The 26,466-nt window shown below is 44.7% G+C and overlaps 1 protein-coding gene across 2 annotated transcripts in view; it reads left to right on the plus strand.

The window, feature by feature from the left end:
* LOC125447779 (leucine-rich repeat and fibronectin type III domain-containing protein 1-like protein) overlaps positions 1-25,535 on the plus strand; it is a 252,769-nt gene extending 227,234 nt beyond the window's left edge. The window contains exons 2-4 of one of the 2 annotated variants that reach the window (XM_048522482.2): positions 2,077-3,484; positions 23,946-24,334; positions 24,706-24,848. In XM_048522482.2, the coding sequence (XP_048378439.1) occupies positions 2,097-3,484; positions 23,946-24,334; positions 24,706-24,737 (1,809 nt within the window). In that variant the 5' untranslated portion in view covers positions 2,077-2,096 and the 3' untranslated portion in view covers positions 24,738-24,848. Of the gene's footprint in view, positions 1-2,076; positions 3,485-23,945 lie in introns of both variants that reach the window. The other variant, XM_048522481.2, reaches the window with a different exon arrangement.
* The last annotated feature ends 931 nt before the right edge of the window (positions 25,536-26,466 follow it).

Here is a 26,466-nt window from a genome sequence, read left to right on the forward strand (position 1 = left end):
CTTTCCTGCTCCTCTGATGCTTCCTGGCCTACTGTGTTCCTCCAGCTCCACATCTTGTTATCCCCTGGGTTTCTAAATGACTAGCTCAATGACATTACCAACGTGCCACTAGCTCCACAATGTCGAAGGCATTGAATTCAAAGGTACTAAGAGGGCAGAAGCACTTGAACACACATATTTTGGAGGGTGATGGTTTGGAAGAGGATACATGAATGGTTTGGGGGTGGAGTAGGTTTGGGATTTGGAGCTGTGAACAAATTTGAAAGCATGGGTGACATTTTTTAAAACTGAGTCATTGTGATCTGGAAGCTGATGCAGGCAAGTGAGCACAGGGGCAATAGGGGAGCACGGGTTAGTCGCAATTGGGCATGGAAGCAGAAGTCATATCAGCCTTAAATGTAAGGAGAGCAGAATGTAGGAAGTGAGCCATTGGAATAGTTGCGTGTCAAGGTGACAAATGACATGGAAAGGCTCTCATTCGGCAAAGAACAAGTTGAGGCGTGGTGGATTTGGGCCTGAAGTTACAGCCTTAGTGACAGTGCCTCACATGATCTAAAGGTCATCCTGCGCTTCAATGGAATAGCAAGATCGCATTTCCATCAATCTCCTGCTGTTGGCAGAAGAGCAATGGCATCTGTGTGAGCAGAGATCAGGGCAAGGAATGAAGTCAATGAGTTTGATCTTCCCAACATTTAGGAGCATTCTACCCATCCAGTACCTGATGGCCATGAGCAGCGAGATAGACCAGAGATACAGGAAGGGTCAAGTGAGAATACAGTGAGATTGTGTGCACAGGGCGAGGGTGATTTTTTGGGCCCAGTTATGGGGACAGCTAATCCTGGTGTCCAGCGCAGGAAGCACCAAGGAAGGTAGGATGTGAAGGTCATTTATTTGGTGATTATGGGGGTGGAAATGTAGAGATCAAAGGATGGAAAGCAATGGATGGTGAGGAGCTGTCACCATTCTCTCTCAGGAAGTCCAGCTGTCAGTGCATTTTGATGGAAGCAACAGTTCTGTAGTTAATTCTGGAGGTGAATAGATGAATGAAGTAAAGTTTGAAGAATGAAGAAAAGCTTTCAAGAAAAGTTTCCCAAATCAACTGTCGCACAAGTCTGAGATGATAATTAGAAAACGTAATTTGTTCAAGTTTGCTGTTTAAAACCAGACTCTTAAAGCTGAAGGTGAGAAAATGAAGCAGCATTAATGAGCTGAAAGGTCTGTTTGTACTTACAACACATGTCTCTTCACTAAGGATAACACTTCCCTTTGACAGGAATAGTAAGGTGTGAAAAAAAGCAGTATCTTGCACGGCCACTGTTAGTTGACTGTGAGTCCTCATTCTTTGCAGCATGTAAAATCATCTTGCTTTAGGGCTTATCCCTATTTCACCAACTACTTCTCTCTTAGACTGTCACCTTCTCAAGTGACAACCCAGACCCAGGAACATTGGTGTCCAGTTCATCCAACACTGTTATCACAGCTGAATCCCAGTCCTGGTGCTTTGTCAATCTTGGTTTAAGCTAGGAAGGGAAAGCCTCATCCTTGCTATTAGCAAGTGGCTCCCACATTAAACGGTGCGGGTGCTCCTGTATAGGGGGACAAGATTAGACTTGGTTATAATTACCTTTCGGTTGTAAAGCGTGCCACCTCTGATTGTGGTTAGTTACTCGAGTATACACTGTGTGAGCAGCCAGCGGTGATGGAAATGTCGCTAATCGCAAGCCAACATCTTCAATGAAAACAAAGGGGGAAATCAAAGTAGTTGAAGTGTTGAATGGTAATTTCCAGTTTGCATTTCTTACTCCTATATTTCATAAAAATTTCGAATAAAACGTGCAGGCTGGGTGAAAATTTTTGAGGAAGAATTGGTTAGTGTGGAGGAAAAATGTGCTCATGATCAGTGAGCTGTATTCTCAAAGAAAACAACTGAGTCAGATTGTTCAGTATGATGAGACATCAAGCTGAGCAATCAAATATACCACATTGTGTTGTGCAATCTTCCTATTCTCCGCAATAACAAGTCAATTCCTTCAAAGGTTTGTAATCCCACTTTTGTTTTTTTTTCCTCTTTTCCAGAACTGCTGTTGTGACTGATCATGGAGAGGCTCCTCTTCTCTCTGCTCCTGCTCAGTTTGACTGTGAAGGCTCAGCTTTGTCCAAAGCGCTGCATCTGCCAAAACCTCTCCCCTTCCCTCTCGATCCTCTGTGCCAAAACCGGGCTCCTCTTTGTGCCTCCGTTTATCGACAGGAGGACAGTGGAGCTGCGCCTAACCGACAACTTCATCACCATGGTGAAGAGGAAGGACTTTGCCAACATGACGAGCCTTGTCCACCTCACGTTGTCGAGGAATACAATCAGCCAGATCATGCCTCTCACTTTCGGTGACCTCCGAGGTCTTCGAGCTCTACACCTGGACAGTAACAGGCTGACCAAGCTTGTGAATGACCATCTGAAAGGTCTGGTGAACCTCCACCATCTGATCCTGAACAACAATCAGCTCAGCTACATCTCGGAAGGATCCTTCAATGACTTCATCACATGCCTAGAGGATCTGGACATGTCCTACAATAACCTGGAGCAGTTTCCTTGGGTAGCAATCGCCAAAATGGTAAACCTGAACACCCTCACCTTGGATCACAATCTAATTGACCACATCGAAGAAGGGACATTCTCAGTTCTGCACAAGTTAGCTCGATTAGACATGACGTCCAACAGACTACAAAAGCTTCCCCCTGATCCTCTTTTCCTAAGAACTCAGCTACTGGTTAATGCCAAAGGCACTCAGTACTTCTCACTGGTTCTCAACTTTGGTGGCAATCCACTGCACTGTAATTGTGAGCTACTTTGGCTGAGACGCCTGACAAGGAAGGATGACCTGGAGACCTGTGCATCGCCATCTCACTTGATGGGAAAGTATTTTTGGTCGATCTCCGAAGATGATTTTACTTGTGAGTCTCCTCTCATCACACGACTTTATTCGACCAAGACGTTTGTTATGGAAGGACAGGGTGTGACCTTGAAGTGTAAAGCCATCGGGGATCCGGACCCCTCTATTCTCTGGAGCTCACCGGAGGGGAAGCTGGTTTCCAACACCTCCAGGATGACAATCTACGACAACGGAACCCTGGATATCCTGATCACGACTCTCAAAGACAGCGGCATGTTCACCTGTATCGCTTCCAACGCGGCCGGAGAATCGACCACCAACATCACCATCGGGATTATCCCACTGCCCCATCTTGTCAACTTTACAAACCAAGTGAAGGAGCCTGCCCCGGGATCCTCCGACATCACCACGTCCACCAAATCAGGCACGCCTTCCAACGGCACTGACACCAAGAGTTTGCAGGATAAGAAAGTTGTGGCAACTGAACTGAGTACGACATCAGCACTCATTCGCTGGCCCTCCCAACGCCCGATCCCCGGGATCCGCATGTATCAAATTCAGTATAACAGCTCCACTGACGATACGTTGGTCTACAGGTAAATCATGTCCTTAACAGCTTTCACTCCATCTCCCTTCTGAGAAATAGTGACCATGTCTGAATGAACACTTGTGACTGGAAGTGCACACTAATATTTGACGTGATCACTGAAATTCCTGTGCTTGCTGTTTACAAAAGTTTCTGTGTGGTTGACATATACTTTTTGAGAGATAGGGAGACAGAGGAGAAGGATGTACATGTTCTGCAGACTCCTCTGAAAACAACATTGGAAAATACTTGTGAAAAAAAGTTATCAAATCATACAGTGCAGAAGAAGCCCTTTGGCTCAATTAAATCTGCATTGGCCCCATCTTCCAGCCGCAGGCCCAGAGCCCTGAATATTATGAACTTTAAGGGCTGATCGAGGTACGTTATTAAAGTTTGTGAGGTTTCCCATCTCAACTACCCTCCCAGTTAGTGCATTCCAGACCCACACCCAGTCTCTGAGTGAGAAAATCTTTCCTCAAATCACCTGGAAAAAACCCAGCTCTCACCATAACATGATGCACCCTTTTTATTAATCTTTTTATGATGTTAAACTGCTGCTTTCTAATATTCTTCATAGAATTTAAAAAGAAATTGCAATTTAAGCATAACTTGTGGGAAGAAAGTATTTTTTTTCATTTCCAGCTGTAATTCTCTCTCTTCTGAGTCAGCAGACTCATTCCCAAGATTTGAGCAAAGAACCTGAGCTGCTTCTCTGCTCGTGGGAGGCGAAAAAGGTGCTAACTTGTTTTGATCAGTAATGGTTCAGGGAGGTATATTGAATTGGAGCTCTCAAGCTCCTATCTAGGAATACAACAATAGGATCGGGGATAGTCCAGCTGCCATGTCACACCGGTCCTGGTCATAGATACTTCAAAACCTAGTGAGGCAATTCTCAACCTCGATGACTAACAGCAAGATGATGATGGTTCCATTTCATATTGCCACGTCAATTTCATGTCAAATCCCACTCAATTTCCAAACAGTACAGTCACCCCTTTAGTAGATGCCAATCAGTCTTCCATTCCCAGTTTCTATTAATTTGAACTTTACTCTCTTAGTATGCAGATGTCTGAGATTTTTATACCTATCATGTTAGTCCAGTCATTTAGTTTGTCTCCAGGACCACCTTATTTTTAATTTTTTATAATTATCTCTCTGCCTCATTTAATTGGATTACAGGTAATCCCTTCAATGGTTATGCAGCTGTTGACAAATTATTCACCATCTAACACTCTTGGTCACCTGTAGAGACTTATCATCTGACACATCATTCACACCAGTTGTATGGACTTTTGATTTATCTGCCCTTGATCTCTCTGCTTATAACTTCTGGGTCTGTGCGCTCTCCTCTGTCACTGCACCTGATGAAGGGGCAGCACTTTAGAAGCTTGTGATTTCAAATAAACCTGTTGGATTACAACCTGGTATCATGTGACTCCTGAGATAGTAGGAACTGCAGATGCTGGAGAATCTGAGATAACAAGGTGTAGAGCTGGATGAACACAGCAGGCCAAGCAGCATCAGAGGAGCGGGAAGGCTGACGCTTTGGGCCTAGACCCTTCTTTAGAAATGGGGGAGGGGAAGGGGTTTCTGAAATAAATAGAGAGAGGGGGAGGCAGATAGAAGATGGATAGAAGAGAAGATAGATGGAGAGGAGACAGACAAGTCAAAGAGGCAGGGATGGAGCCAGTAAAGGTGAGTGTAGGCAGGGAGTTAAGGAGGGGATAGGTCAATCCAGAAAGGACGGACAGGTCAAGGGGGCGGGATGAGGTTAGTAGGTAGGAGATGGGAGTGGGGCTTAAGGTGAGGGCAGGGGATAGGTCGGAGGAAGGACAGGTTAGGGACATGGAGACAAGCTGGGCTGATTTTGGGATGCAGTAGAGGGAGGGGAGATTTTGAAGTTTGTGAAGTCCACATTGATACCATTGGGCTGCAGGGTTCCCAAGCAGAATATGAGATGCTGTTCCTGCAACCTTCGGGTGGCATCGTTGTGGCACTGCAGGAGGCCCAGGATGGACATGTCGTCTGAGGAATGGGAGGTGGAGTTAAAATGGCTCAGAACTGGAAGGTGCAGTTGTTTAGTACGAACCGAGCGTTGGTGTTCTGCAAAGCGGTCTCCAAGCCTCCGCTTGGTTTCCCCGATGTAGAGGAGGCCACAATGAGAACAGCGGATACAATATACCACATTCACAGATGTGCAGGTGAACATCTGCTTGATGTGGAAAGTCTCCTTGGGTCTGGGATGGGGGTGAGGGGTGAGGTGTAGGGGCAGGTGTAGCACTTCCTGCAGTTGCCGGGAAAAGTGCTGGGTGTGGTGGGACTGGAGGGGAGTGGAGTAGACAAGGGAGTCACGGAGAGAGTGGTACCTCTGGAATGCAGATAAGGGTGGGAAGAGAGAAAAGTCTTTGGTGGTGGGGTTGGATTGCAGATGGTGGAAGTGTCAGAGGATGATGCGTTGGATCCAGAGGTTGGCGGCGTGATATGTGGGGACGAGGAGGATTCTGTTTTGGTGGTTATTTCAGGGGCGGCGTTGTGAGGGATGAGTTACAGGAAATGTGGGAGAAATGGCCGAGGGCATTCTTGACCACTGAGGGGGGGGGATTTCATGGTCCTTGAAAAATGAGGATATCTGAGAGGTTCGGGAGTGGAATGCCTCATCCTGGGAGCAGATGTGATGGAGGCGAAGGAATTGGGAATAGGTTTGGCATTTTTGCAGGAAGGTGGGTGGGAGGAGGTGTATTCTAGGTAGCTGTGGGAGTCGGTGGGCTTCAAAAGGATATCGGTTTCCGGGTGGTTGCCAGAGATATCTGGAAACCGATATCCATTTCAAGCCCACCGACTCCCACAGCTACCTAGAATACACCTCCTCCCACCCATCTTCCTGCAAAAATGCCATCCTCTATTTCCAATTCCTTTGCCTCCGCCGCATCTGCTCCCAGGATGAGGCATTCAACTCCCGTACATCTCAAGTGTCCAAAATTTTCAAGGGCCGCAATTCCCCCCCTCAGTAATCAAGAACACCCTAGACTGTCTCCTGCATTTCCTGTAACTCATCCCTCACACTGCCTCCCCGCAATAACAACCAAAACAGAATCCTCCTCATCCTGACATACCGCCCCACCAACCTTCGGATCCAACGCATCATCCTCCGAAACTTCTGCCATCTACAATCCGACCCCACCACCAAAGACATTTTTCCCTCCCCACCCTTATCTGCTTTTCAGAGGGACCACTCTCTCTGTGACTCGCTTGTGCACTCCACACTCCCCTCCAGCCCCACCACACTCGGCACTTTTCCCTGCAACCGCAGGAAGTGCTACACCTGCCCCTACACGTCCCCCCACACCCCCATCCCAGGTCCCAAGAAGACTTTCCACATCAAACAGATGTTCACTGCACATATGCTAATGTGGTATACTGCATCTGCTGTACCCGGTGTGGCTTCCTCTACCTTGGAGAAACCAAGCAGGGGCTTGGGAACCGCTTTGCAGAACACCTACGCTCAGTTCGCACTAAACAACTGCACCTCCCAGTCGCGAACCTTTTCAACTCCCCCTCCCATTCCTCAGACAACATGTCCATCCTGGGCCTCCTGCAATGCCACAATGATGCCACCTGAAGGTTGCAAGAACAGCAACTCATATTCTGCTTGGGGACCCTACAGCCCAATGGTATCAACGTGGACTTCACAAGCTTCAAAATCTCCCCTTCCCCCACTGCATCCCAAAACCAGCCCAGCTTATCCCCGCCACCCTAACCTGTCCTTCCTCCCATCTAGCCCATCCTCCCAACTCAATCCCCACCCCCATCTCCCACCTACTATCCTCATCCTGCCCCCTTGACCTGTCCATGCTCCCTGGACTGACCTATCTCCTCCCTACCTTCCCACCTACACTCACCTTTACTGGCTCCATCCCCACCTCTTTGACCCTGTCAGTCTCCTCCCCAGTTATCGTCTCCCCTATCTATCTACTATCCGCCTCCCCATCTCTCTCTATTTATTTCAGAACCCCCTTCCCCTCCCCCATTTCTGAAGAAGGGTCTAAGCCCAAAACGTCAGCTTTCCTGCTCCTCTGATGCTGCTTGGCCTGCAGTGCTCATCCAGCTCTACACCTTGTTATCATGCGACTTCTGACTTTTTTGAAGTCACGAGCATTAAAGTGACTGAAAATGCACCTCTATTATTTCACATGATCAACTGAAATTCCTGTGATTACTGTTTACAAAAGTGTCCATGTGGTTGACATTTACCTTTATGAAGATGGGCGACAGAGGAGAAGGATATATTTATTCTGCATACACCTCTGAAAACAAAAAAAAATGCTGGAAATCACAGCAAGTTTCGCAGCATCCATGGAGAGCGAGCACGGTAATGTTTCAAGTGTTGATGAGTCTTCATCTGAGCCCACTGAGATTCCATGAGCTGATCTGGAGAAACACTCAGGAATAAATGGCATGGCTTTAACTTCACGAGGAGGACTGGGTCAGGAGAGGTTGTGTGGACCATCATGGCCTGTTAGGGCTCATTGTTCAGGCAAACCCATGGAGAATGGGCACTACACTACTGACAACTGGCAGGCACTGTCTAATCCTAAACATGTAATGTTATGGGCCAGACTAGACCCCCGCCAAATTATTGTAAGCATGGACCCTAACTTTAGTATTTATTTAAATGCAAGTGTAAGGTGCTGTGTTCCAGATGTGAAGTCATTGGTCCATAACTAGGCTTTAATCAAACCACATTTTATTCCCCGATAACAAAGTGTGGAGCTGGATGAACACAGCAGGCCAAGCAGCATCTCAGGAGCACAAAAGCTGACGTTTCGGGCCAAGATCCATCATCAGATAGGGGTTTGGGTGAGGGTTCTGAAATAAATAGGGAGAGAGAGGGAGGGGGACCAAAGATGGATAGAGAAGAAGATAGGTGGAGAGGAGAGTGTGGATGGGGAGGTAGGGAGGGGATAGGTCAGTCCAGGGAGGACGGACAGGTCAAGGGGGCAGGATGAGGTTAGTAGGTGGGAAATGCAGATGTGGCTTGAGGTGGGAGGAGGGGATAGGTGAGATGAAGAACAGTTTAGGGAGGTGGGGACAAGCTGGGCTGGTTTTGGGATGCAGTGGGAGGTGGGGACGAGCTGGGCTGGTTTTGGGATGCCCCTAAACTTGCCCCCACACATCCTCCCTCACCCCCATCCCAGGTCCCAAGATGACTTTCCATATCAAGCAGATGTTCATCTGCACATCTGCCAATGTGGTATACTACATCCACTGTACCCATTGTGGCTTCATCTACATTGGGGAAACCAAGCGGAGGCTTGGGGACCGCTTTGCAGAACACCTCCGCTCGGTTTGCAATAAACAACTGCACCTCCCAGTCGCCAACCATTTCAACTCCCCCTCCCATTCTTTAGATGACATGTCCATCATGGGCCTCCTGCAGTACTATAATGATGCCACCCGTAGGTTGCAGGAGCAGCAACTCATATTCCGCTTGGGAACCCTGCAGCTCAATGGTATCAATGTGGATTTCACAAGCTTCAAAATCTCCCCTCCCCCCACTGCATCCCAAAACCAGCCCGGCTTGTCCCAGCCTGCCTAACCTGTTCTTCCTCTCACCTATCCCCTCCTCCCACCTCAAGCCGCACCTCCGTTTCCCACTTACTAACCTCATTCCACCCCCTTGACCTGTCCATCCTCCCTGGACGGACCTATACCCTCCCTACCTCCCCACCCATACTCTCCTCTCCACCTATCTTCTCCTCTATCCATCTTCGGTCTGCCTCCCCCTCTCTCCCCATTTATTTAAGAATCCTGTCCCCATCCCCCTCTCTGATGAAGGGTCCAGGCCCGAAACATCAGCTTTTGTGCTCCTGAGATGCTGCTTGACCTGCTGTGTTCATCCAGCCCCACACTTTGTTATCTCAGATTCTCCAGCATCTGCAGTTTCCATTTTCTCTGATCACATTTTATTCCTACAACATTGTTAAATTATAGAGAAAAGAATTAGAATATGTTTAACTCTATTGAAAAACTTAACAAGATAACATATGATTTAACGACTAATTATCAATTATTTCAATAAAAGCAGCATCCTATAAACATATCCTTCAGTAAAAGGGCAATGCAGCAAATAGCTATGATTCTCACAAGCTGTCTCTCTTCAGTCCTGACGAAGGAAACAAGCTGCCTCTTTGGCTATTTTTTAAGAGGAAACCTGTCATCTAAGGCTTCACTCTAGCAGCTTGGATCTCAAGGTTTTAGCTAAGCAGCCAGCAGAAATCTTCAACTAACTGAAAATCAAACTGAAAGCAAAACACAAAGTCCCTTGGTTCTGTGAGCCTGATCCCACCCACTCATGCATCATTTGCCTAATTTAATAAACAAAACCCATGGAGAGCTGCAAGCTGTTTACCCACTGATTCTGAAGCAGACATTCTGACACCACTGTGGTGAGAGGATTTGAGTACAGGAGTAAGGATGTTTTGCTACAGTAATACAGGGCCCTGGTGAGGCCACACCTTGAGTATTGTGTGCAGTTTTGGTCTCCTTGTCTGAGGAAGGACAGTCTAATGACTGGGGGAGCCCAGCAAAGGTTCACCAGACTGATTCCCAGGATGGCAGGAGTGACTATATGAAGAAAGGCTGTACTCGCTGATGTGTAGAAAAATGAAGGGGATTTTGTAGAAACATATAAAATGTTGATGGGACTGAATAGGCTAGATGTGGAAAGAAAGTTCCCGATGCTGGGGAAGTCCACACTAGGGGTGACAGCCTAAGAATAAGGAGTAAGCCATTCAGGGGCTGAGATGAGGAAGAATTTCTTCACTCAGAGAGTTGTGAACCTGTGTAATTCTCTCCCACAGGAAGCTGCTGGGGCATTGTGGACACACTGGGGCCTGGAACAGGAATGGGTTAATGAAGTGGGGAGATGGCTAATTCCATATTCCTTTCACAGCCACAGCAAGGCAATGTTTGACCCATCTTTGATTTCTATCAAGTTGTTTTTGGGAGCTGATACTCTGCAGGTTTAGACCAGCTCTCCCATGGTTCCCATTTCAAGAATTTAATGTCTGGAAAATCAATTGGCCCTTTCATCAGTTTTATTGGTTCATTGGTTCCCTGCTTCTCTGACCCCCTCCAGGAATTAGACTCTGAATTACAAATGTGTTAGATGGGGAAATCCATAGTCTTTCTAATTCCTGCTGCTGACGTGCCTCATTAGAAGCTGTTTTGTGACTAATTGCAGGTTCAGAGGAGGACTAGGCTCACTGAACCTAGAAACAAGCCCAATTACACCACAATCATGGCCATCATATCCCTCATTGCAGAACCTTCTACGGTATCATAATCAAGCTATGTCAAATTACTGGAATCTCAACTGGATTTATATTATACAGACTGAGGAAACACAGGCTTGAATGATAGATAACAAAGTGTGGAGCTGGATGAACACAGCAGGCCAAGCAGCATCTTAGGATCACAAAAGCTGACGTTTCAGCCTAGACCCTTCATCAGAGAGGGGGATGGGGAGACGATTCTGAAATAAATGGAGAGAGAGGGGGAGGCAGACCGAAGATGGATAGAGGAGAAGATAGATGGAGAGGAGAGTATGGGTGGGGGAGGTAGGGAGGGGATAGGTCCGTCCGGGGAGGACGGACAGGTCAAAGGGGTGGGATGAGGTTAGTAGGTGGGAAACGGCGGTGCGGCTTGAGGTGGGAGGAGGGGATAGGTGAGAGGAAGAACAGGTTAGGCAGGCCAGGACGAGCTGGGCTGGTTTGGGGATGCAGTGGGGGGAGGGGAGATGTTGAAGCTTGTGAAATCCACATTGATGCCATTGGGCTGCAGGGTTCCCGAGCAGAATATGAGATGTTGTTCCTGCAACCTACGGGTGGTGTCATTATGGCACTGCAGGAGGCCCAGGATGGAAATGTCGTCTAAGGAATGGGAGGGGTAGTTGAAATGGGTGGCGACTGGGAGGTGCAGTTGTTTACTGTGAACTGAGGGGAGGTGTTCTGCAAAGTGGTCCCCAAGCCTCCGCTTGGTTTCCCCAATGTAGAGGAAGCCACACTGGGTACAATGGATACAGTTTACCACATTGGCGGATGTGCAGGTGAACATCTGCTTGATGTGGAAAGTCATCTTGGGGCCTGGGATGCGGGTGAGGGAGGTGGTGTGCGGGGCAGGCTTGAATGATGCCCATCAGAAAAGTGGTACAAATTTCGGAGCATTACTGTAAGGTATGTAGTAGATTTGCAATGCTGTCTTCATGCTGTGTTGAAGGATTAGATTAAGATTAGATTAAGTTGGGATTTAGCAACACAAGATTTGAAAAAAAATTATGGGGTTTGCTAATATGAATTTAGGAAATCAGAATTTACCATCCTATTGCATATAGAATTTGGGGTTTGGAATTACAGATTAGTGATTAAGCCATCATACAAGATGAAGGACTATATATAGTTTTGTGTACTCCATTTTCAAATGGATATTCTTGATGAGTAAGCAGTAATGGAGAGATGGCAAGACAATGGGGTTGAGAAACATATCAGCCATGGTAGAGCAGACTCAATGGGCTGAATGGCCTAATTCTGATCCTGTAGCCTTATTGTTTTATAATTTGGCCACATGCAAGACCTGTCGGGCAGAATAATCTAAATATCAACAGGGCTCCAAGTATTAGATGATGGTTAGAGGTTCTGTTAATTAGTGCTTTACATATTAAATTATCTTAACATTCCCTAGAATACAGTGTTCCCTGGGTGTTTGAATTGAGAGGGGAGGAAGAGATTATTATGAATGGGCTTAGAGTTCTTTACACACAAGTGACTAAGTGAAATTAGTTTGGGTTTGTCTTCTTCTGTCTTTGGTAAAGAATTACCCGACTTAATTCTCACCAGATTGAATCCTCACTGAAAGATGTTTAGAAAAGTGTCTTTGAAAGTTTTAAAGCTGGGGTCATAATTTATTATTCATTCCATTGTCCTGGGGTGGCAGGTGTGCTGTAAGAAGAGAGATCGGAATGGTTAGGACTCTATTCACTGGAGTTTAGAAGAATGAGGAGGGGATGCCATAGACAGGACTAGACAGGGTAAATGCTGGAAGGATGTTTCTGATGGTGGTGCAAGTCCAGAGCCAGGGGTCACAGTCTAAGAGTATAAGGTAGGACGGAAATGAAGAGTAAATTCTTCACGTTTCCGCCGGTGGAGAAGTCCAGGATAAGGACCCTAACATCAAAACCGCATCAGATAAGAGAGAAGCTGGGGAACAGTCTTCGCAAGATAGGTTTCTGGCAATGTGGAACTCTCCTATCAACACCAAGATACTAACTCAATTAATAATTTTAACTCTTTGATTAGTTGATCATTTTCTAGGCATGATATAAGAGATAATAAAATCAAGCCAGGAAACTGGAGTTAGAAGATCGGTCAACAGTCATCTCATTGAATAAAGAACGAACTTGAGAGATTGAATAGTCTCTTCCCGTTGCTATGTCTGAAGCAATAATTGTTCCTGAAATTCTTTTTGCAAGACCTATATGTTCTTTGTAAAATGTAGATCGATACATAGTTCCTCTATTGTGTATTACAATTTATTTTTGAAGTTTTGAAAAAAGTAAACTAAAAAGATTTTTCATCAGTAGTCTTAACTAGAAAAAAAAATCCAAGTTAATGTGCAGTTTTATTTCCAAAGTATTTGTAAGAAGTGCTGTTATAGCTTAACAAATATATGACAGGCCATCTGTGCTGAGAAAAAAGAAACATTTTCTGTCAGAATGTCACAATCAGAATAGACAAAGTGAAGGCAGCGTCATTGCTCATTAGTTAAAGCAATTGACAATAACTAAAATGGGAGCATTTCTTCTAAAAAGTATTTGAAAATTTTAGGTTTCAATCACCTGCACATTATTTGGTAGCTCAGACTTTCTGTTAAACAAACCGAAATGACTCCTTCAGGTTATAAAGACTAAAAATGTGAATGTTGACAGGAAATTACTGCTCAAGTTGTAGAGCCCTCAAAAAGCAAGAATGATGAGGTGAAACATCGATTCAGAATATTGAGATTTCCTGATTGTCCCTGTGAATGGGCCAACAACTCTTCACTCACAAATGACTAAGTGTAATTAGTTTGAGTTTGTCTTCTTCTGATTTTGGTAAAGAACTACCTACCTAATTCTCACTAGATTGAATCCTCACTGAAAGATCCTTGAGGGATTTTAAAAGATTTTAAACCTGGGTCATGATCCACTGTTCACCCTAAGATGGTAGAATTGATATATGAAGCGGGACTGGATCGGATAGGACTATGTTCACTGGAGTTTAGAAAAGTTAGGAGGGATCTCAGAGAAGCCTGTTATATTCTAACAGGACCAGGGAGTAAACACAGGGAGGATGTTTCCAATGACCAGGGAGTCCAGAACCACAGGCCACAGACTGAGGATATGAGAGAGGCCATTTAGGACTGAGATGAGGAAAAATGTCTTCACCCAGAGAGTGGGGAGCCTGTGGAATTCTCTGTCACAGAAAGCTATTGAGGCCAAATCATTGAATGTTTTCAAGAAGAAGTTAGATTATAATTCGTTGAATTAAAGGGATAAAAGAGTATGGGGAGAAAGGGGATAACAGAGTGTGGAGCTGGATGAACACACCGGGCCAAGCAGCATCTTAGGAGCACAAAAGCTGATGTTTTGGGCCTAGACTGAAACGTCAGCTTTCCTGCTCCTCTGATGCTGCTTGGCCTGCTGTGTTCATCCAGCTCCACACTCTGTTATCTTGGATTGTCCAGCATCTGCAGTTCCTATTGTCTCTGGGGAGAAAGGGAAACCGGAATACTGAGTACAATGGAGGAGCAAATTATTGCAGATGGTGGAAACTGTACAGAAAACAAAAAAATGCTGGAAATCACAACAGGTCAGCATCTATGAGGAGAGAGTAAGCTAATGCCATGAGCCTAGGTGATTCTTCATCAGAGCTGACATGAAGCCTAGACCCGAAACATTAGCTCACTCTCTCTCCATGGATGTTGCCTGGCCTGCTGTGATCTGCAGCATTTTTTGTTTTCAGTGCTGAGCATGATTATCAGCCATAACCTATTGAATGGTACAGCAGGCTTGAAAGGGCTGAATGGCCTACTCCTGCTCCTATCTTCTGTATTTCTATTGTTGGTAGCAGCTTGGAGAAAGCTTTGTCCACATTGAAATATTACTGGAAGTGCTGATTGCTAAAGCTAATGTATTTAACAATCTGAAGCTGACTTAGGAAACACGTAGATCCTAATGGTACCTCTCTCACACTGTTTATCATGAAATGCAGGAGCCCAAACTTGGCTGATGTGCAAGTGAACAACAACTAAAGAGCTAATTTTCAGTCAGAAAGTTCTGCTGTTGATCCATTGTTTGCCCAATGCGATTACATGAAGAATGATAGACGTCAATATTTAAACCCAGAATCCAATCTGCTTCAGGAAATCCAAATAATAAAATGATTGTAATTTACAGATTGTCCTTGTGAAGTGATTGGATCATTTGAGATGGTATTAAGCTGCACTGGAGACATCAATCGAAATAAAAATTAATCCAACAAAAGTGCCAGCTTTATAAATAAAATTTTAAATCATGAAGAAAGCAGACCTACTAAATTAAATGTTTTCACTGTTTTTGATGCTGTCAATAAGATTCAGTTCCTCCAGCCCAGAGTGAATATTCTGTTATAATAACTGGTCACCCATCTATATATTTAATGAAGGTTGTCAGTGATTGTTGGTAAAGTAAAGGATTTACATTCATGTAGCACCTTTCACATCCTCTGGGTGTCACAAAACATTTTAGATTTAGATTAAGATTTTTTATTGCCACGTGTACTCAAGTAGAGGAGTACAGTGAAACGTGTACAATGTCACCACACAATGCACTATCTGAGGTTCTTCAGTACATAGGAACAAGGTAAGAAGGAAAAAAAACAAAGTTAAAAGTTAAACAATGCGGTAATTCTTAGTGTTGGGTAGAAAAGTAAAGAAATAAAGCTAAAAGTCAAACATTACAGTCTTTTGAAAGTATTTAGCCATGCTGGGGCTGCACTTCCAAACGGGGCTCAATCTCTTCCTCTTTACCATGCTTTCCCTGTACGGCCCACACCAGGAGTCCTCACACCAGGCCTACCACCCTGCTGCTCACACAACTGCCTTTCGATCATTGTAGAAATTAAATATGTCTGAATTGGGGCACTGTTACTAAGTAATACACTTAGCAGCTCATTTACTCACAGCAAGGTGCCACATTCGAATGGGTTAAATGCCCAGTTGATTTTGACAGAATTTTTGTTGGTAAATGAATCACTGGGTCATTTTTACACATACCCAGTGAGTACTGCATGGTTGTTTTTGTCTTTCAGTGAACAGAAGGGATCCCACATCATCTGCCCCATGGCGCGCACAGGGATGTTTGGCAGTCTCCTGTCTCCCTCGTTTTCACAATGCCCCTCAACCAGCTGAGAATATGCAACAATGTCAAGGGTATATTGTGCTGCAGAGTTTGTATACCATAAATATTGATGATTCACTTACTATCTTTATTAGCTGTTTTCATGAAGGGGGGTGATGACCTTGTGTTCATGGACTTAGTGTTCTGAGGGTCACAAGTTCAAATCCCAAAACGGTAGATCGTGGAGTTTGAATCAACACTAGTCTGGATTTAAAGGTCTAATAATGACAGTAAAACCATTGCCAATTCTTGGAAAGATCACAACACAGGAAATAGGCCAAAAGTTTCTGCTTCTGGTCACTATCAGTGAGCAAACCATTTGTTAGAAGGTGATTGTGGGTGAGGATGGAGCCACGATGTTGTATGAAAACACCCAGCGGGATCGAACTCGCCAGCACATGACATTGAGACACAAACGCAAGTATTTGGCCAGGTCTGGGGAAGCTATCACTGCTCATTAACCCAAACAACATAAACAGCCATCAACAAGGAAAGTGAGTGAATGAACTAAACTCATAAAAACTCATTCCAGTAGAAAGGATGATAATGATTTCCAATTTCCAATTTTGGTTTCCATGTAAAAATGTAAAGGTACATTTATCAGATCTGCAGTGAGGCATTATTATTGCTGCCCCAACTCTCCCAACAAAATATCAGATCCGAGTACTTGAAGTTACTTCGAGCAGTTCCATAAGCTTTATATTCTCAACAGAAAACTGCCCAGAATCAATGTAAACTGAGTGTTGGATTTAACACCAGGCTGTTCCTGTCCTGCAGTGTTTGATCGGTGACAGTGTAAAGAGAGCTTTACTCTGTATCTAACTCCATGCTGTCCCTGCTTTGGGAGTGTTTGATGAGGGATAGTGTTGAGGGAGATTTACTCTGTATCTAACCCTGTGCTGTCCCCACTTTGGGAATGTTTGATGGGGGATAATGTAGAGGGAGCTTTCCTCTGTGTGTGAGCCTGTGCTGGGGATACTTGGTGTTGCTGCTGGGGGCTTAGGTTTTCTGTCCAAGACAGTATTGGGCTCATTGGGTAGAATTTCTGACAATTCATAGAATTATAGAATTTCACCAGACAGAAGGAGGCCATTTGACCCACTGTGTCTGGAGCAGCTCCTGAATGAGCTCCCCAGCTAGTCCCACTCTCCAGCCTTATCCCTGTAACCCTCTAAATTCATACCTTTCAAATTTATATCCAGCTGTCTTTTCAAACCTCTCATGGAATCTGCCTCCACCATTCTCCCTGGTACTGCATTCCAAATCCCAAACAATTCTCTGAGTAAGGAAGTTTCTCCCGATCTCACTCCTAGCTGTCTTGCTGACAATTGTGAAATTGTGATCCCTTGCTACTGACATATCAACTGGTTGAAACAGAATATCCTTCTTTAAAGTGTCAAAATTATTTCCAATTTTGAACACTTCAATAAGGTCATGTCTCAATCTTCTTTGCTCCATGGAGAATAAGCCCAACTTCTCTCATCTTTCCTTTTACCTAAAATCCCTAATTCCTGGTATCATTCTAATAAATCTCCTTTGAACTTTCTCCAGGGCTTTAACATCCTTCCTTAAATAAGATGCCCAGATTTGAAAACTATAACTGAACGCAATTCCTTGCCACTGTCCATGGTGCTGGTTTTGTCTTTGGTTTTTATCCAGAAGTGCAGCTTCTGGGAGATTTTGGCCACCCTGAAACCCCACTCCCCCAGTAAGTGGTATATAATGCGGCCAGTTGATGTGTGCTAAATTTCCTGACAGTTAACAGGCCTCCTTCACCAAACCTCCCCCCCAACCCCCTGCAATCCCCCAGTGCCTCCATGTGATAGAATAGTAGCAGTCTTCATTTAAGAGGTGGTGTAGTTGGGAGGGATTAGAGATACAGTGACTTCATGGTGCTGCGTTCACGGGCATCCACCGCAGAGACGTCTCCCTCTGCCCAGCGACTGGAGACACTCATCTCACTGCAAGGCAGCCTGTCTCCTGTGGTTTTCTCGCACATCCAGTCAGTGCTGCTGACTGCCCAGAGCTCTCAGCATTCCCAATATTCCTCCTGCTTCCCATGTCTGCCTGACAAAGGACCGTGGGAGGGGATTGCCTCCCACCCCAGCCAGTTCCTAAATTTGGAATTCATCCTGGTATCAGGAACCAGAATCAGATGGGACTTGAAACATTAACTCTGCCTCTCCATCCACAGAAGCGGCCCGACCTGCTGAGTTTCTCCAGCACGTTCTGTTTCTATTTCAGATTTGCTCTATTTTTGTTTTACTACAGCCTCTCCCCTGTGTCTCTATAATGGAACATGTTCCAATTCCCTGTGCTACTATTTCTCACCTTCATCAGCACAAACCAGCGATAAATGTCAGGGACTGTCTAACAGAAGATTCAGTTATCTTCCTGGTAAATCTTTTTATATCAACTCATCAGGATTGAATGATGCCCTTGGCATTTTCTAACCATTGTTGTCGTATGACCCACTTCCATTTGAAAGCTGATACATCTTAGTGTGATAGCCTGAAGGTGACACTCGACAGAAGAGAAAATACTTGGCAAAGATTACTGAGAGCATGTCAGGGCTACTGTGGTCTGGCAATAGTCAAACCCATGCCCCATTTGCCTCTTACATAACAAGGTGTAGAGCTGGATGAACACAGGAGGCCAAGCAGCATCAGAGGAGTAGGACAGCTGACATTTTGGGCCTAGACCCGGAATGTCAGCTTTCTTGCTCCTCTGATGCTGCTTGGCCTTCTGTGTTCATCTGGCTCGACACCTTGTTATGTCAGATTCTCCAGAATCTGCAGATCCTGCTACCCCATTTGCCTCTGTCAGTCCAAATGAAGAGCTAGCACTGGCACAGGGACAATAGGCAGAATGGCCTTCCTCTGAGGTATAACTTCCATAATTCCTCATGCACCTTATGTTTATTCAATCATGGAATCTGGGTATCACTGTCTAGGCAAGAGCTATTGCCTGTCCCTAATTGCTCCGAGGTTAGTTGAGAATCAATTGCATTGCTGTTGGTCTGGAGTCAAGTGTAGGCCAGATTGGGTAAGGCTGGCAGCTTCCAGATAGGTGTGGACTTGATAGGCTGAATGGCCTGTTTGCGCATTGTAGGGATTCTGTGATTCCTTCCAAAAGGGCACCAGGTGCTATTTTTCACTCCCAAACCCCCAAGCAGTAACATTTGTCATTAAGGCCATCATTTGATTTCAAATTTCACTATCTGCCATGATGGGATTCGAACCTGGGTCCCCAGAACCATTACCTGGGTCTCTGGATTTATAGTGCAGTGTTTGGACCATGTGGCCATCACCTCCCTTTATTCTATAAGCAGTTCCATGACTTGCCAGTCAGGGAGTCTTCTTGATGTAAAATGACTCTGACTGAAGCCACTATTATTTCAATAGAGGTTGACGTTTATCAGGGTGTTCACCTGCACAGTGCAGCAGCACCAGGCAATGTGTGAACTCATGCCTCAGATTGCTATCTGTAACTGTCTCCACTCTTCCTTACCCTGTTCGATATTTGGGAGTTTCCAGTCTTGATTATTGCTTTGATGATACAGGCTCATAAAAGTCATGGGGCTTTGTGGCTCTGGTGGTGTTGACATACCTCTGATCCAGATCATTCCAGGGTCAAATCCCACCAGGACCTTGGCCAGTGGTACAGGCAAAGCCAGGTGCAGCGATGGGAAGGAAATTGCGGCCTAATAACCGGAGAGCTGGGGTGGGGGGTGGCTTAGTGCACTTTGAGCTGGGGCAAGGATCTGAGGCAGAGTTAGAACCAGCACCACAGTCCACGGTGACTGGTTTTCCCCTGGTCCAGTCCTGTAGCTGGGTAAACGGGGAAGTAGGAACTTGTCTGAGAGACTAAGAGTATTTTTGTTTAATTTCAAAAATATACTTTATTCATTAAAAAAACTTTGTATATGTACATTGACAAAAATGCAGTCCAATTCTGTACAGTAGAATATTAAGTAAACAAACAAATACTGGAGTATGACTCTATCCAAACAAACCAAAGATATCTCTTATGCACACAATACCATATTTACATGCATTTGAGAAACTAGGAGGGTCTGATAACTGAACGGACGTCCAATAAACTTCAGCAGAAAGTCCTTACTCAATGGTCTTTCCCCACTGTGCCTTGGTAGCACTTACCCCAAGCTTTTGTTCATTCCTCAGCATGTCGCCCTGGGCCATGGAATATGTCAGTCTGCAACACTCAGTCAGGGTTAACTCCTTGCTCTGGAAAACCATTATGCCATCGCAAATTCAACAGTTTCATTTCCCAAAGACTTAAACTCTGAAAAACATTCAGTGTAACTGGTATGATTAATATTAAATGACTCCTCAGTTAGTTAGATAACAAAGTGTGAAGCTGGATGAACACAGCAGGCCAAGCAGCATCTCAGGAGCACAAAAGCTAACGTGTCGGGCCTAGACCCTTCATCAGAGAGGGGGATGGGGAGAGGATTCTGGAATAAATAGGGATAGAGGGGGAGGCGGACCGAAGATGGAGAGAAAAGAAGATAGGTGGAGAGGAGAGTATAGGTGGGGAGGTAGGGAGGGGATAGGTCAGTCTAGGGAAGACGGACAGGTCAAGGAGGCAGGATGAGGTTAGTAGGTAGGAAATGGAGTTGCTGGAACTGCAACTCATATTCTGCTGGGGAACCCTGCAGCCCAATGCTATCAATGAGGGCTTCACCAGCTTCAAAATCTCCCCTTCCCCCACTGCATCTCAAAACCAGCCCAGCTCATCCCCGCCTCCCTAACCTGTTCTTCCTCTCACCCATCCCTTCCTCCCACCCCAAGCCGCACCTCCATCTCCTACCTACTAACCTCATCCCACCTCCTTGACCTGTCCGTCTTCCCTGGACTGACCTATCCGCTCCCTACCTCCCCACCTATACTCTCCTCTCTACCTATCTTCTTTTCTCTCCATCTTCGGTCCGCCTCCCCCTCTCTCCCTATTTATTCCAGTTCCCTCTCCCCATCCCCCTCTCTGATGAAGGGTCTAGGCCCGAAACGTCAGCTTTTGTGCTCCTGAGACGCTGCTGGGCCTGCTGTGTTCATCCAGCTTCACACTTTGTTATCTTGGATTCTCCAGCATCTGCAGTTCCCATTATCCCTAGTTAGTTAGAGCAGGCTGATTGGACCTAATCTGACTAGGCCTTAATCATTTCCAGTGGGACTTTACCTGTTGATGGATTCATTCCAAAAGGCACTGCCTTGATGAAGAATTTTCACCTGATTTTTCTGCCTGTCAACTGCTCTCAATCCCTCTGAACCACTTGTTTAGCAGCTTCTGATTGGTTTCTGGAGAGCACTGTCACATGCCCTGAGAATTTTCCACTCATTCTCATCACAATGCAAATGAAACGTCAGCTTTTGTGCTCCTGAGATGCTGCTGGGCCTGCTGTGTTCATCCAGGTCCACACTTTGTTATCTTGGATTCTCCAGCATCTGCAGTTCCCATTATCTCTTGTCACCAAAACAACCTGCTAAATACAAATAAGAATAAAGTTCAATCTGTTTGGAGATGGAAGAACATGATTAGCTATGCTGTGGGGTCACCCTATTAGGAAAAGCTGGAAATGGATTATCCTAGAGAAGCAAACCATTCCAAATACACATGGTTTCTGGGAACAAAGGCCTTTTCTTTTGTAACTTAATCATGTTTGAACTTGTTGCATTTCTTCAGGCAGTTAATTTCCAATTAATCTATGAAACTGACCAACTTACGGGCAGCCATCTTGTTTTGGCCACAATGTTAACTTTATACAATATGTGAGCCATGTCATTCTGTTGGCTGAGATGTTTGTGTTAGACCTGACAAGTGATTGGGTAAAAGGGAATACTGTGGGACGATATTGGAAAACTACAGTTTCACAATCGGGGAAAGATGCTGAGCGGCTGCTGTGTCTATATCTTCCCATTTCACTGGGAATTAGTGTCACATTATCAATTAGCTCAAAAAGACCAATTACTGCTATGATTGTTCAATTACTTTGATCAGACTGGTCTTCAATAATGAGACGATATACACAGGCTCCGGGGATTTAGTGAGATGAATGGCATGTTGGTGCTTTGCAATTTGGAGCTGTTGTTTATGTTGGGTACTCACTGAGAACATTAACAGCCTGAGATATGAAAGAGGGTGAAGATATGATGAAGGGTAGAGTGAAGACCAATCACATGTCTATCCTCAGATATTTTGCAGTTGGGCCATTCCAACAATGAAACAGATGTAGCGAGCAACTACTGGCTAGAATTCTCTGACTGTGTTTCAGATTAAATGGTTTACATGGTGGCCTGATCAGGGAAAAGCCTTAGGAACCATCTCAAACTTTGAGTAAAACACAAAGACAACACTTACAAAGCTCTGACACAAAAACGTGCAGGTTAGGTGGTTTGGCCATTTTAAATTACCCTGTAGTGTCCAGGGATGTGCAGATTAGGTGGGTTATTAATGGTAAAAAACCCATGCAGGGTTATGGGGATACAGTGGGATCGTCTTCGGTGGATTGGTGCAGAGTCAATGGGCCAAATGGCTTCTTTCTGCACTGTAGGATTTCTGTGATTCTATAACACTTCAAAAAGCAATGATCGCATAATGCAAGCAGTGTGGACCATGCATTCAATGTAGCTTTTGAAAAGCAAGTTAGGCCAAATTTCTACGTCTTTGGTTCAGTTGTGATTTGAAACGTGCGATATAGTTTCTCAAGAATCCTCGCCTTCTAGGGTGAGCTGATGAGCTCAAATGAACCTGTTTTCTGCAGCAAAACCTCTGCTGTCCTTAAATCATTAATGATTCTGCAATTATGCTCCCCATGAAAGGGAGGCAGTGAGTCCCAATATGTCCCACTATTTATAAGGGAATCACAGAAATGTATCAACATTTGCAGCATGTCCAGTGTTCATGTCAATGATGCAAGGAACGTCTGACAGTGCGCCAATACTGCATTGGAATTTTCCAAACAGAGAAATGTAAAAATCACTACCAATTGTTGTATATGATAGCAATATATAAACTGCACCGTGTTTCCCATCTCCTATAGATATTTACCTTTGGAGTTATAATCAGTACTATTTTTTTCTAAGAATTCAGCAATTCTAACTGTTCATGGAATGTTCCTGTACAAAGGACGAATTGGGAAGACTCCCTCCCTAATTTTGATCTCCCTACTTTTTCACATTGACATTTTTCTCCATGTCCGAATTTTCTCCCACAGAATTTGACCCGTTTACAGCCTCAAAATTCCCAGACAGTGTCAGGAGTAAGACCTGTTCCAGCAAATGCCTTTGCAAAGCAAATGGCCGCAGCGAAGATGAAGCCAGACTTTGACCTTGTTCTCCAGTCCTGCCCTGACCCATCCAGTTATTGTTGGATAGGGACTAGCTGTTGGGATTTGTGACTGAATGTTTTCCCTTTGCTAGTGTAGTGCAAATTCTGACCTGCTGCAGTTATTCTGCCTCTAATCTCACTAATGCCAGTTAATATCAGTGGCAGCCAGCAATCAGGCCATGGGGAGCCCCCCGCTGTGCTGGTCTGCTATGGAGGTTCCTCGGAAAGAGACTGTAATGTTTGTTTATCTAATTTTGCTTCTTGATTTTTTCCTGAACCTATGGTTATAGTGTGTATAGCTGTGATGTTACTTCTTTTTCTACCTTTCTCTATTCTGTAACTAAAGATTGTACCTGGGTACCTTCGTACCTCAGATGGTGCTATAAGTGGCAACTTCTAAACTTTTCACTGGGTGCATATGACAATAAAGCTAATTCATTCATTCAATTCATTCATTCTTTCTTTTGAAGGAGATATAACCCAGTTTCATGACTAGTGTCAGCTCCTTAGAATCTTCATAAGTGAAAGAAAAATCCAATGGAGATTAACCCTAGGCTCAAAATGATTTTGAAATGTCCAGATGGCATCAATGTGAGAAATGTGATGTGATATGTGACCCAAAATTATTAACCGCAGGTCTTGTATCTTTTAGAATGATTCCATCTACAAGCAAAACCTTTTTGGTGAATGACCTGGCACCGGGAAGGGACTATGACCTGTGTATTTTGGCTGTTTACGATGATGGAATTACTTCAATGACTGGCACTAGAGTGGTGGGCTGTGTCCAATTCACGACAGAGCAAGAATACACCCAATGTCATTCCGTGCATACCCAGTTCCTCGGTGGGACTATGATCATCATCATTGGTGGCATCATTGTGGCCTCTGTGCTGGTCTTCATCATCATCCTTATGATCAGGTATAAAGTCTACAATAACACTGGGGAACACAAGACTGTGGTGAGCAACATGTGCTCACAGACCAATGGGGGTCAGAATGGAGGAATGACACGGTCAAGCTCAAAGCTCACTGAAGGTTCAGGTGAGTCCATTCAAGAGATTTTTGGTGAATCATCCAAGGGTTTGGTGACTGTGCTATTGAACATGTCTCGGGAAAAGGGTGATTTTCCTCAAGCTACTGTGCTGACAGCAGACACTTTGTCTCACACACAATGCAGGAGGACAAAGCCAATTGTAGACCCCCAGAAAGAAGCTCAGTTGTCCTCTGAAGAGGGACAGACAGAGGGGAGCACAACTGACTCCAGCATGTCGGTTTGTTTGATTAGATCGTGCAAAGGCACTCTACCTCGAAGGGAAAAGGAAGCTAAACTAAGCAATGTATCTGTTCTGCCCTGCAAAATCTCGAGAGCTCAGCATAGACATTCGTTTGATGGAGACTATTCTCTGTTCCAGAGCCACAGCTACCCAAGGAGGGCACGGACTAAGGCAAATCTGACTGGCAGTGGGCAGAATTTGAACTCTGATGACACTGTCTTGGAGAGCAAGAGAACCACTTGCAGCAGCACAGAATGGATGTTGGAAAGCACAGTGTGAGCTCAACGTCACTCACAGGACTACAACAGACCTTCATTAATGCAGGGCTATCATTAGCATGGAGGTAAACCTTTCAAAGGAGTGATCAGGCAGGAAACCTCGGATGTGTTGCTATGCATCTGCAGCGGTGCCTTAGACTACCACAATACGGGGACTGGGAGTGGAAAGGTTCACTACTGCCAATGCCAGTGCCCCAAGGGCAGCACCATCACCACGTTCACAGAAGGAGTTGCTTGCTGTTTTCTTTTGTCTCTCCCATCAATGTTGCAAGTCTTTGCAATCCAAAGGGATTTGCGTTCAATCATAGGTGCATTCGGAGGACTTCACATTACACCGGAGAGGATCCGTCACTCGAGAAACTACCGTCATTATCACTCTCATCTCAACTAAGACACAGCTTTGATGTTTAATGAAATCAGAAAGTAAGACATATATAAGCAGAAATTCATAGAAAGATGGGGGTGGGGGGGGGAATGGTTGATATATGTTGGACAGCTTTCAAATTCAAAATTAATTCATGTTTGATATTTGTTGTATCTGGCTGGCCTGGATAAATTTCTGTGCAAGTGTAATGTACTATATATCTATATATCTGTCTTTATATAAAAATACAGATATTTATATGATATATGTATCTGTATTCTACATTTATATCTAGTAAAGAGTTGTACCACCCATGATTTTTTTAAAGATGCTGTTGATGAACATGTTTTTATATTAAAAACCTGTGCCATCACCTGTTTGCCTTTTTTTCTAACTCTGAATGTGATTGTGATATTTACTACAAGCTGAACAGGTTTCTCAGCAAATCTTTGTCAGGGAAGTTGGTGGAAAGAACATTAAGTGGAAGCGATGTTCCATTCACAGTCCAAAGATCAGTGGGAAACTGACCTAACTTCAGCTCTGTACAGTTCCCTCTGCTCCAATGAAAGGGTGCTGATTGGGCGGAAGTATTACTCTGATTCCCATACAGCGAGAGAAAATCCAATTTAAACAATTTAACCTTGTGTTTTACTTGATATTCTGACCTTGAATTGTACAAAAGTGCTAAACCTCCACAGGCAGGTTGTCAATTTGGCATTTGGAGGGTTGAGTTTCTCTATGGTTGGCATTCCCCATGTTGCTAAGAATTAAGCCAGAAAGAAAAATAAACATACTTGAAATAAAGGCCCAGTCATCTTTCTCATGCCTGTGGTATTGAGGGGTGAGGAATTTAGCTTATAAACATTTTACAGAATTCTCATGATTACCCAAATAAGTGTTAGAATTGCAACCCTGACCATATCTGCATTCCCCCACCTGATCCCTCAATCCTATCAGTTTTGAAATGGCATTTCCTTTCCCTGCTGCCAGATTCCAACCCCGTTTTCATAGATTGCTAACTCTGCTCTCATTCCCAGTCACCTCCCCAGCCTGATCTCTCCCTTTCACACTCTTTTTGTTAGGTGCTGTCTACCTCTGTCCCTGTAGCCTGGTCAGATCTGGCAACAGGAGCAGAGATCAGAGTGAAGGCTCGGGAGGATGTTAAAGATATAAGCTCAGTCAGCGGAGATATTCAGAAATAAATGTCCCTATGCTAATTGGTGCAATATTTTTATATCTACAAGCAAGCTAGCAGCA

This window comes from Stegostoma tigrinum, chromosome 39 (assembly GCF_030684315.1).
Source record: "Stegostoma tigrinum isolate sSteTig4 chromosome 39, sSteTig4.hap1, whole genome shotgun sequence".
NCBI lineage: Eukaryota > Metazoa > Chordata > Chondrichthyes > Orectolobiformes > Stegostomatidae > Stegostoma > Stegostoma tigrinum.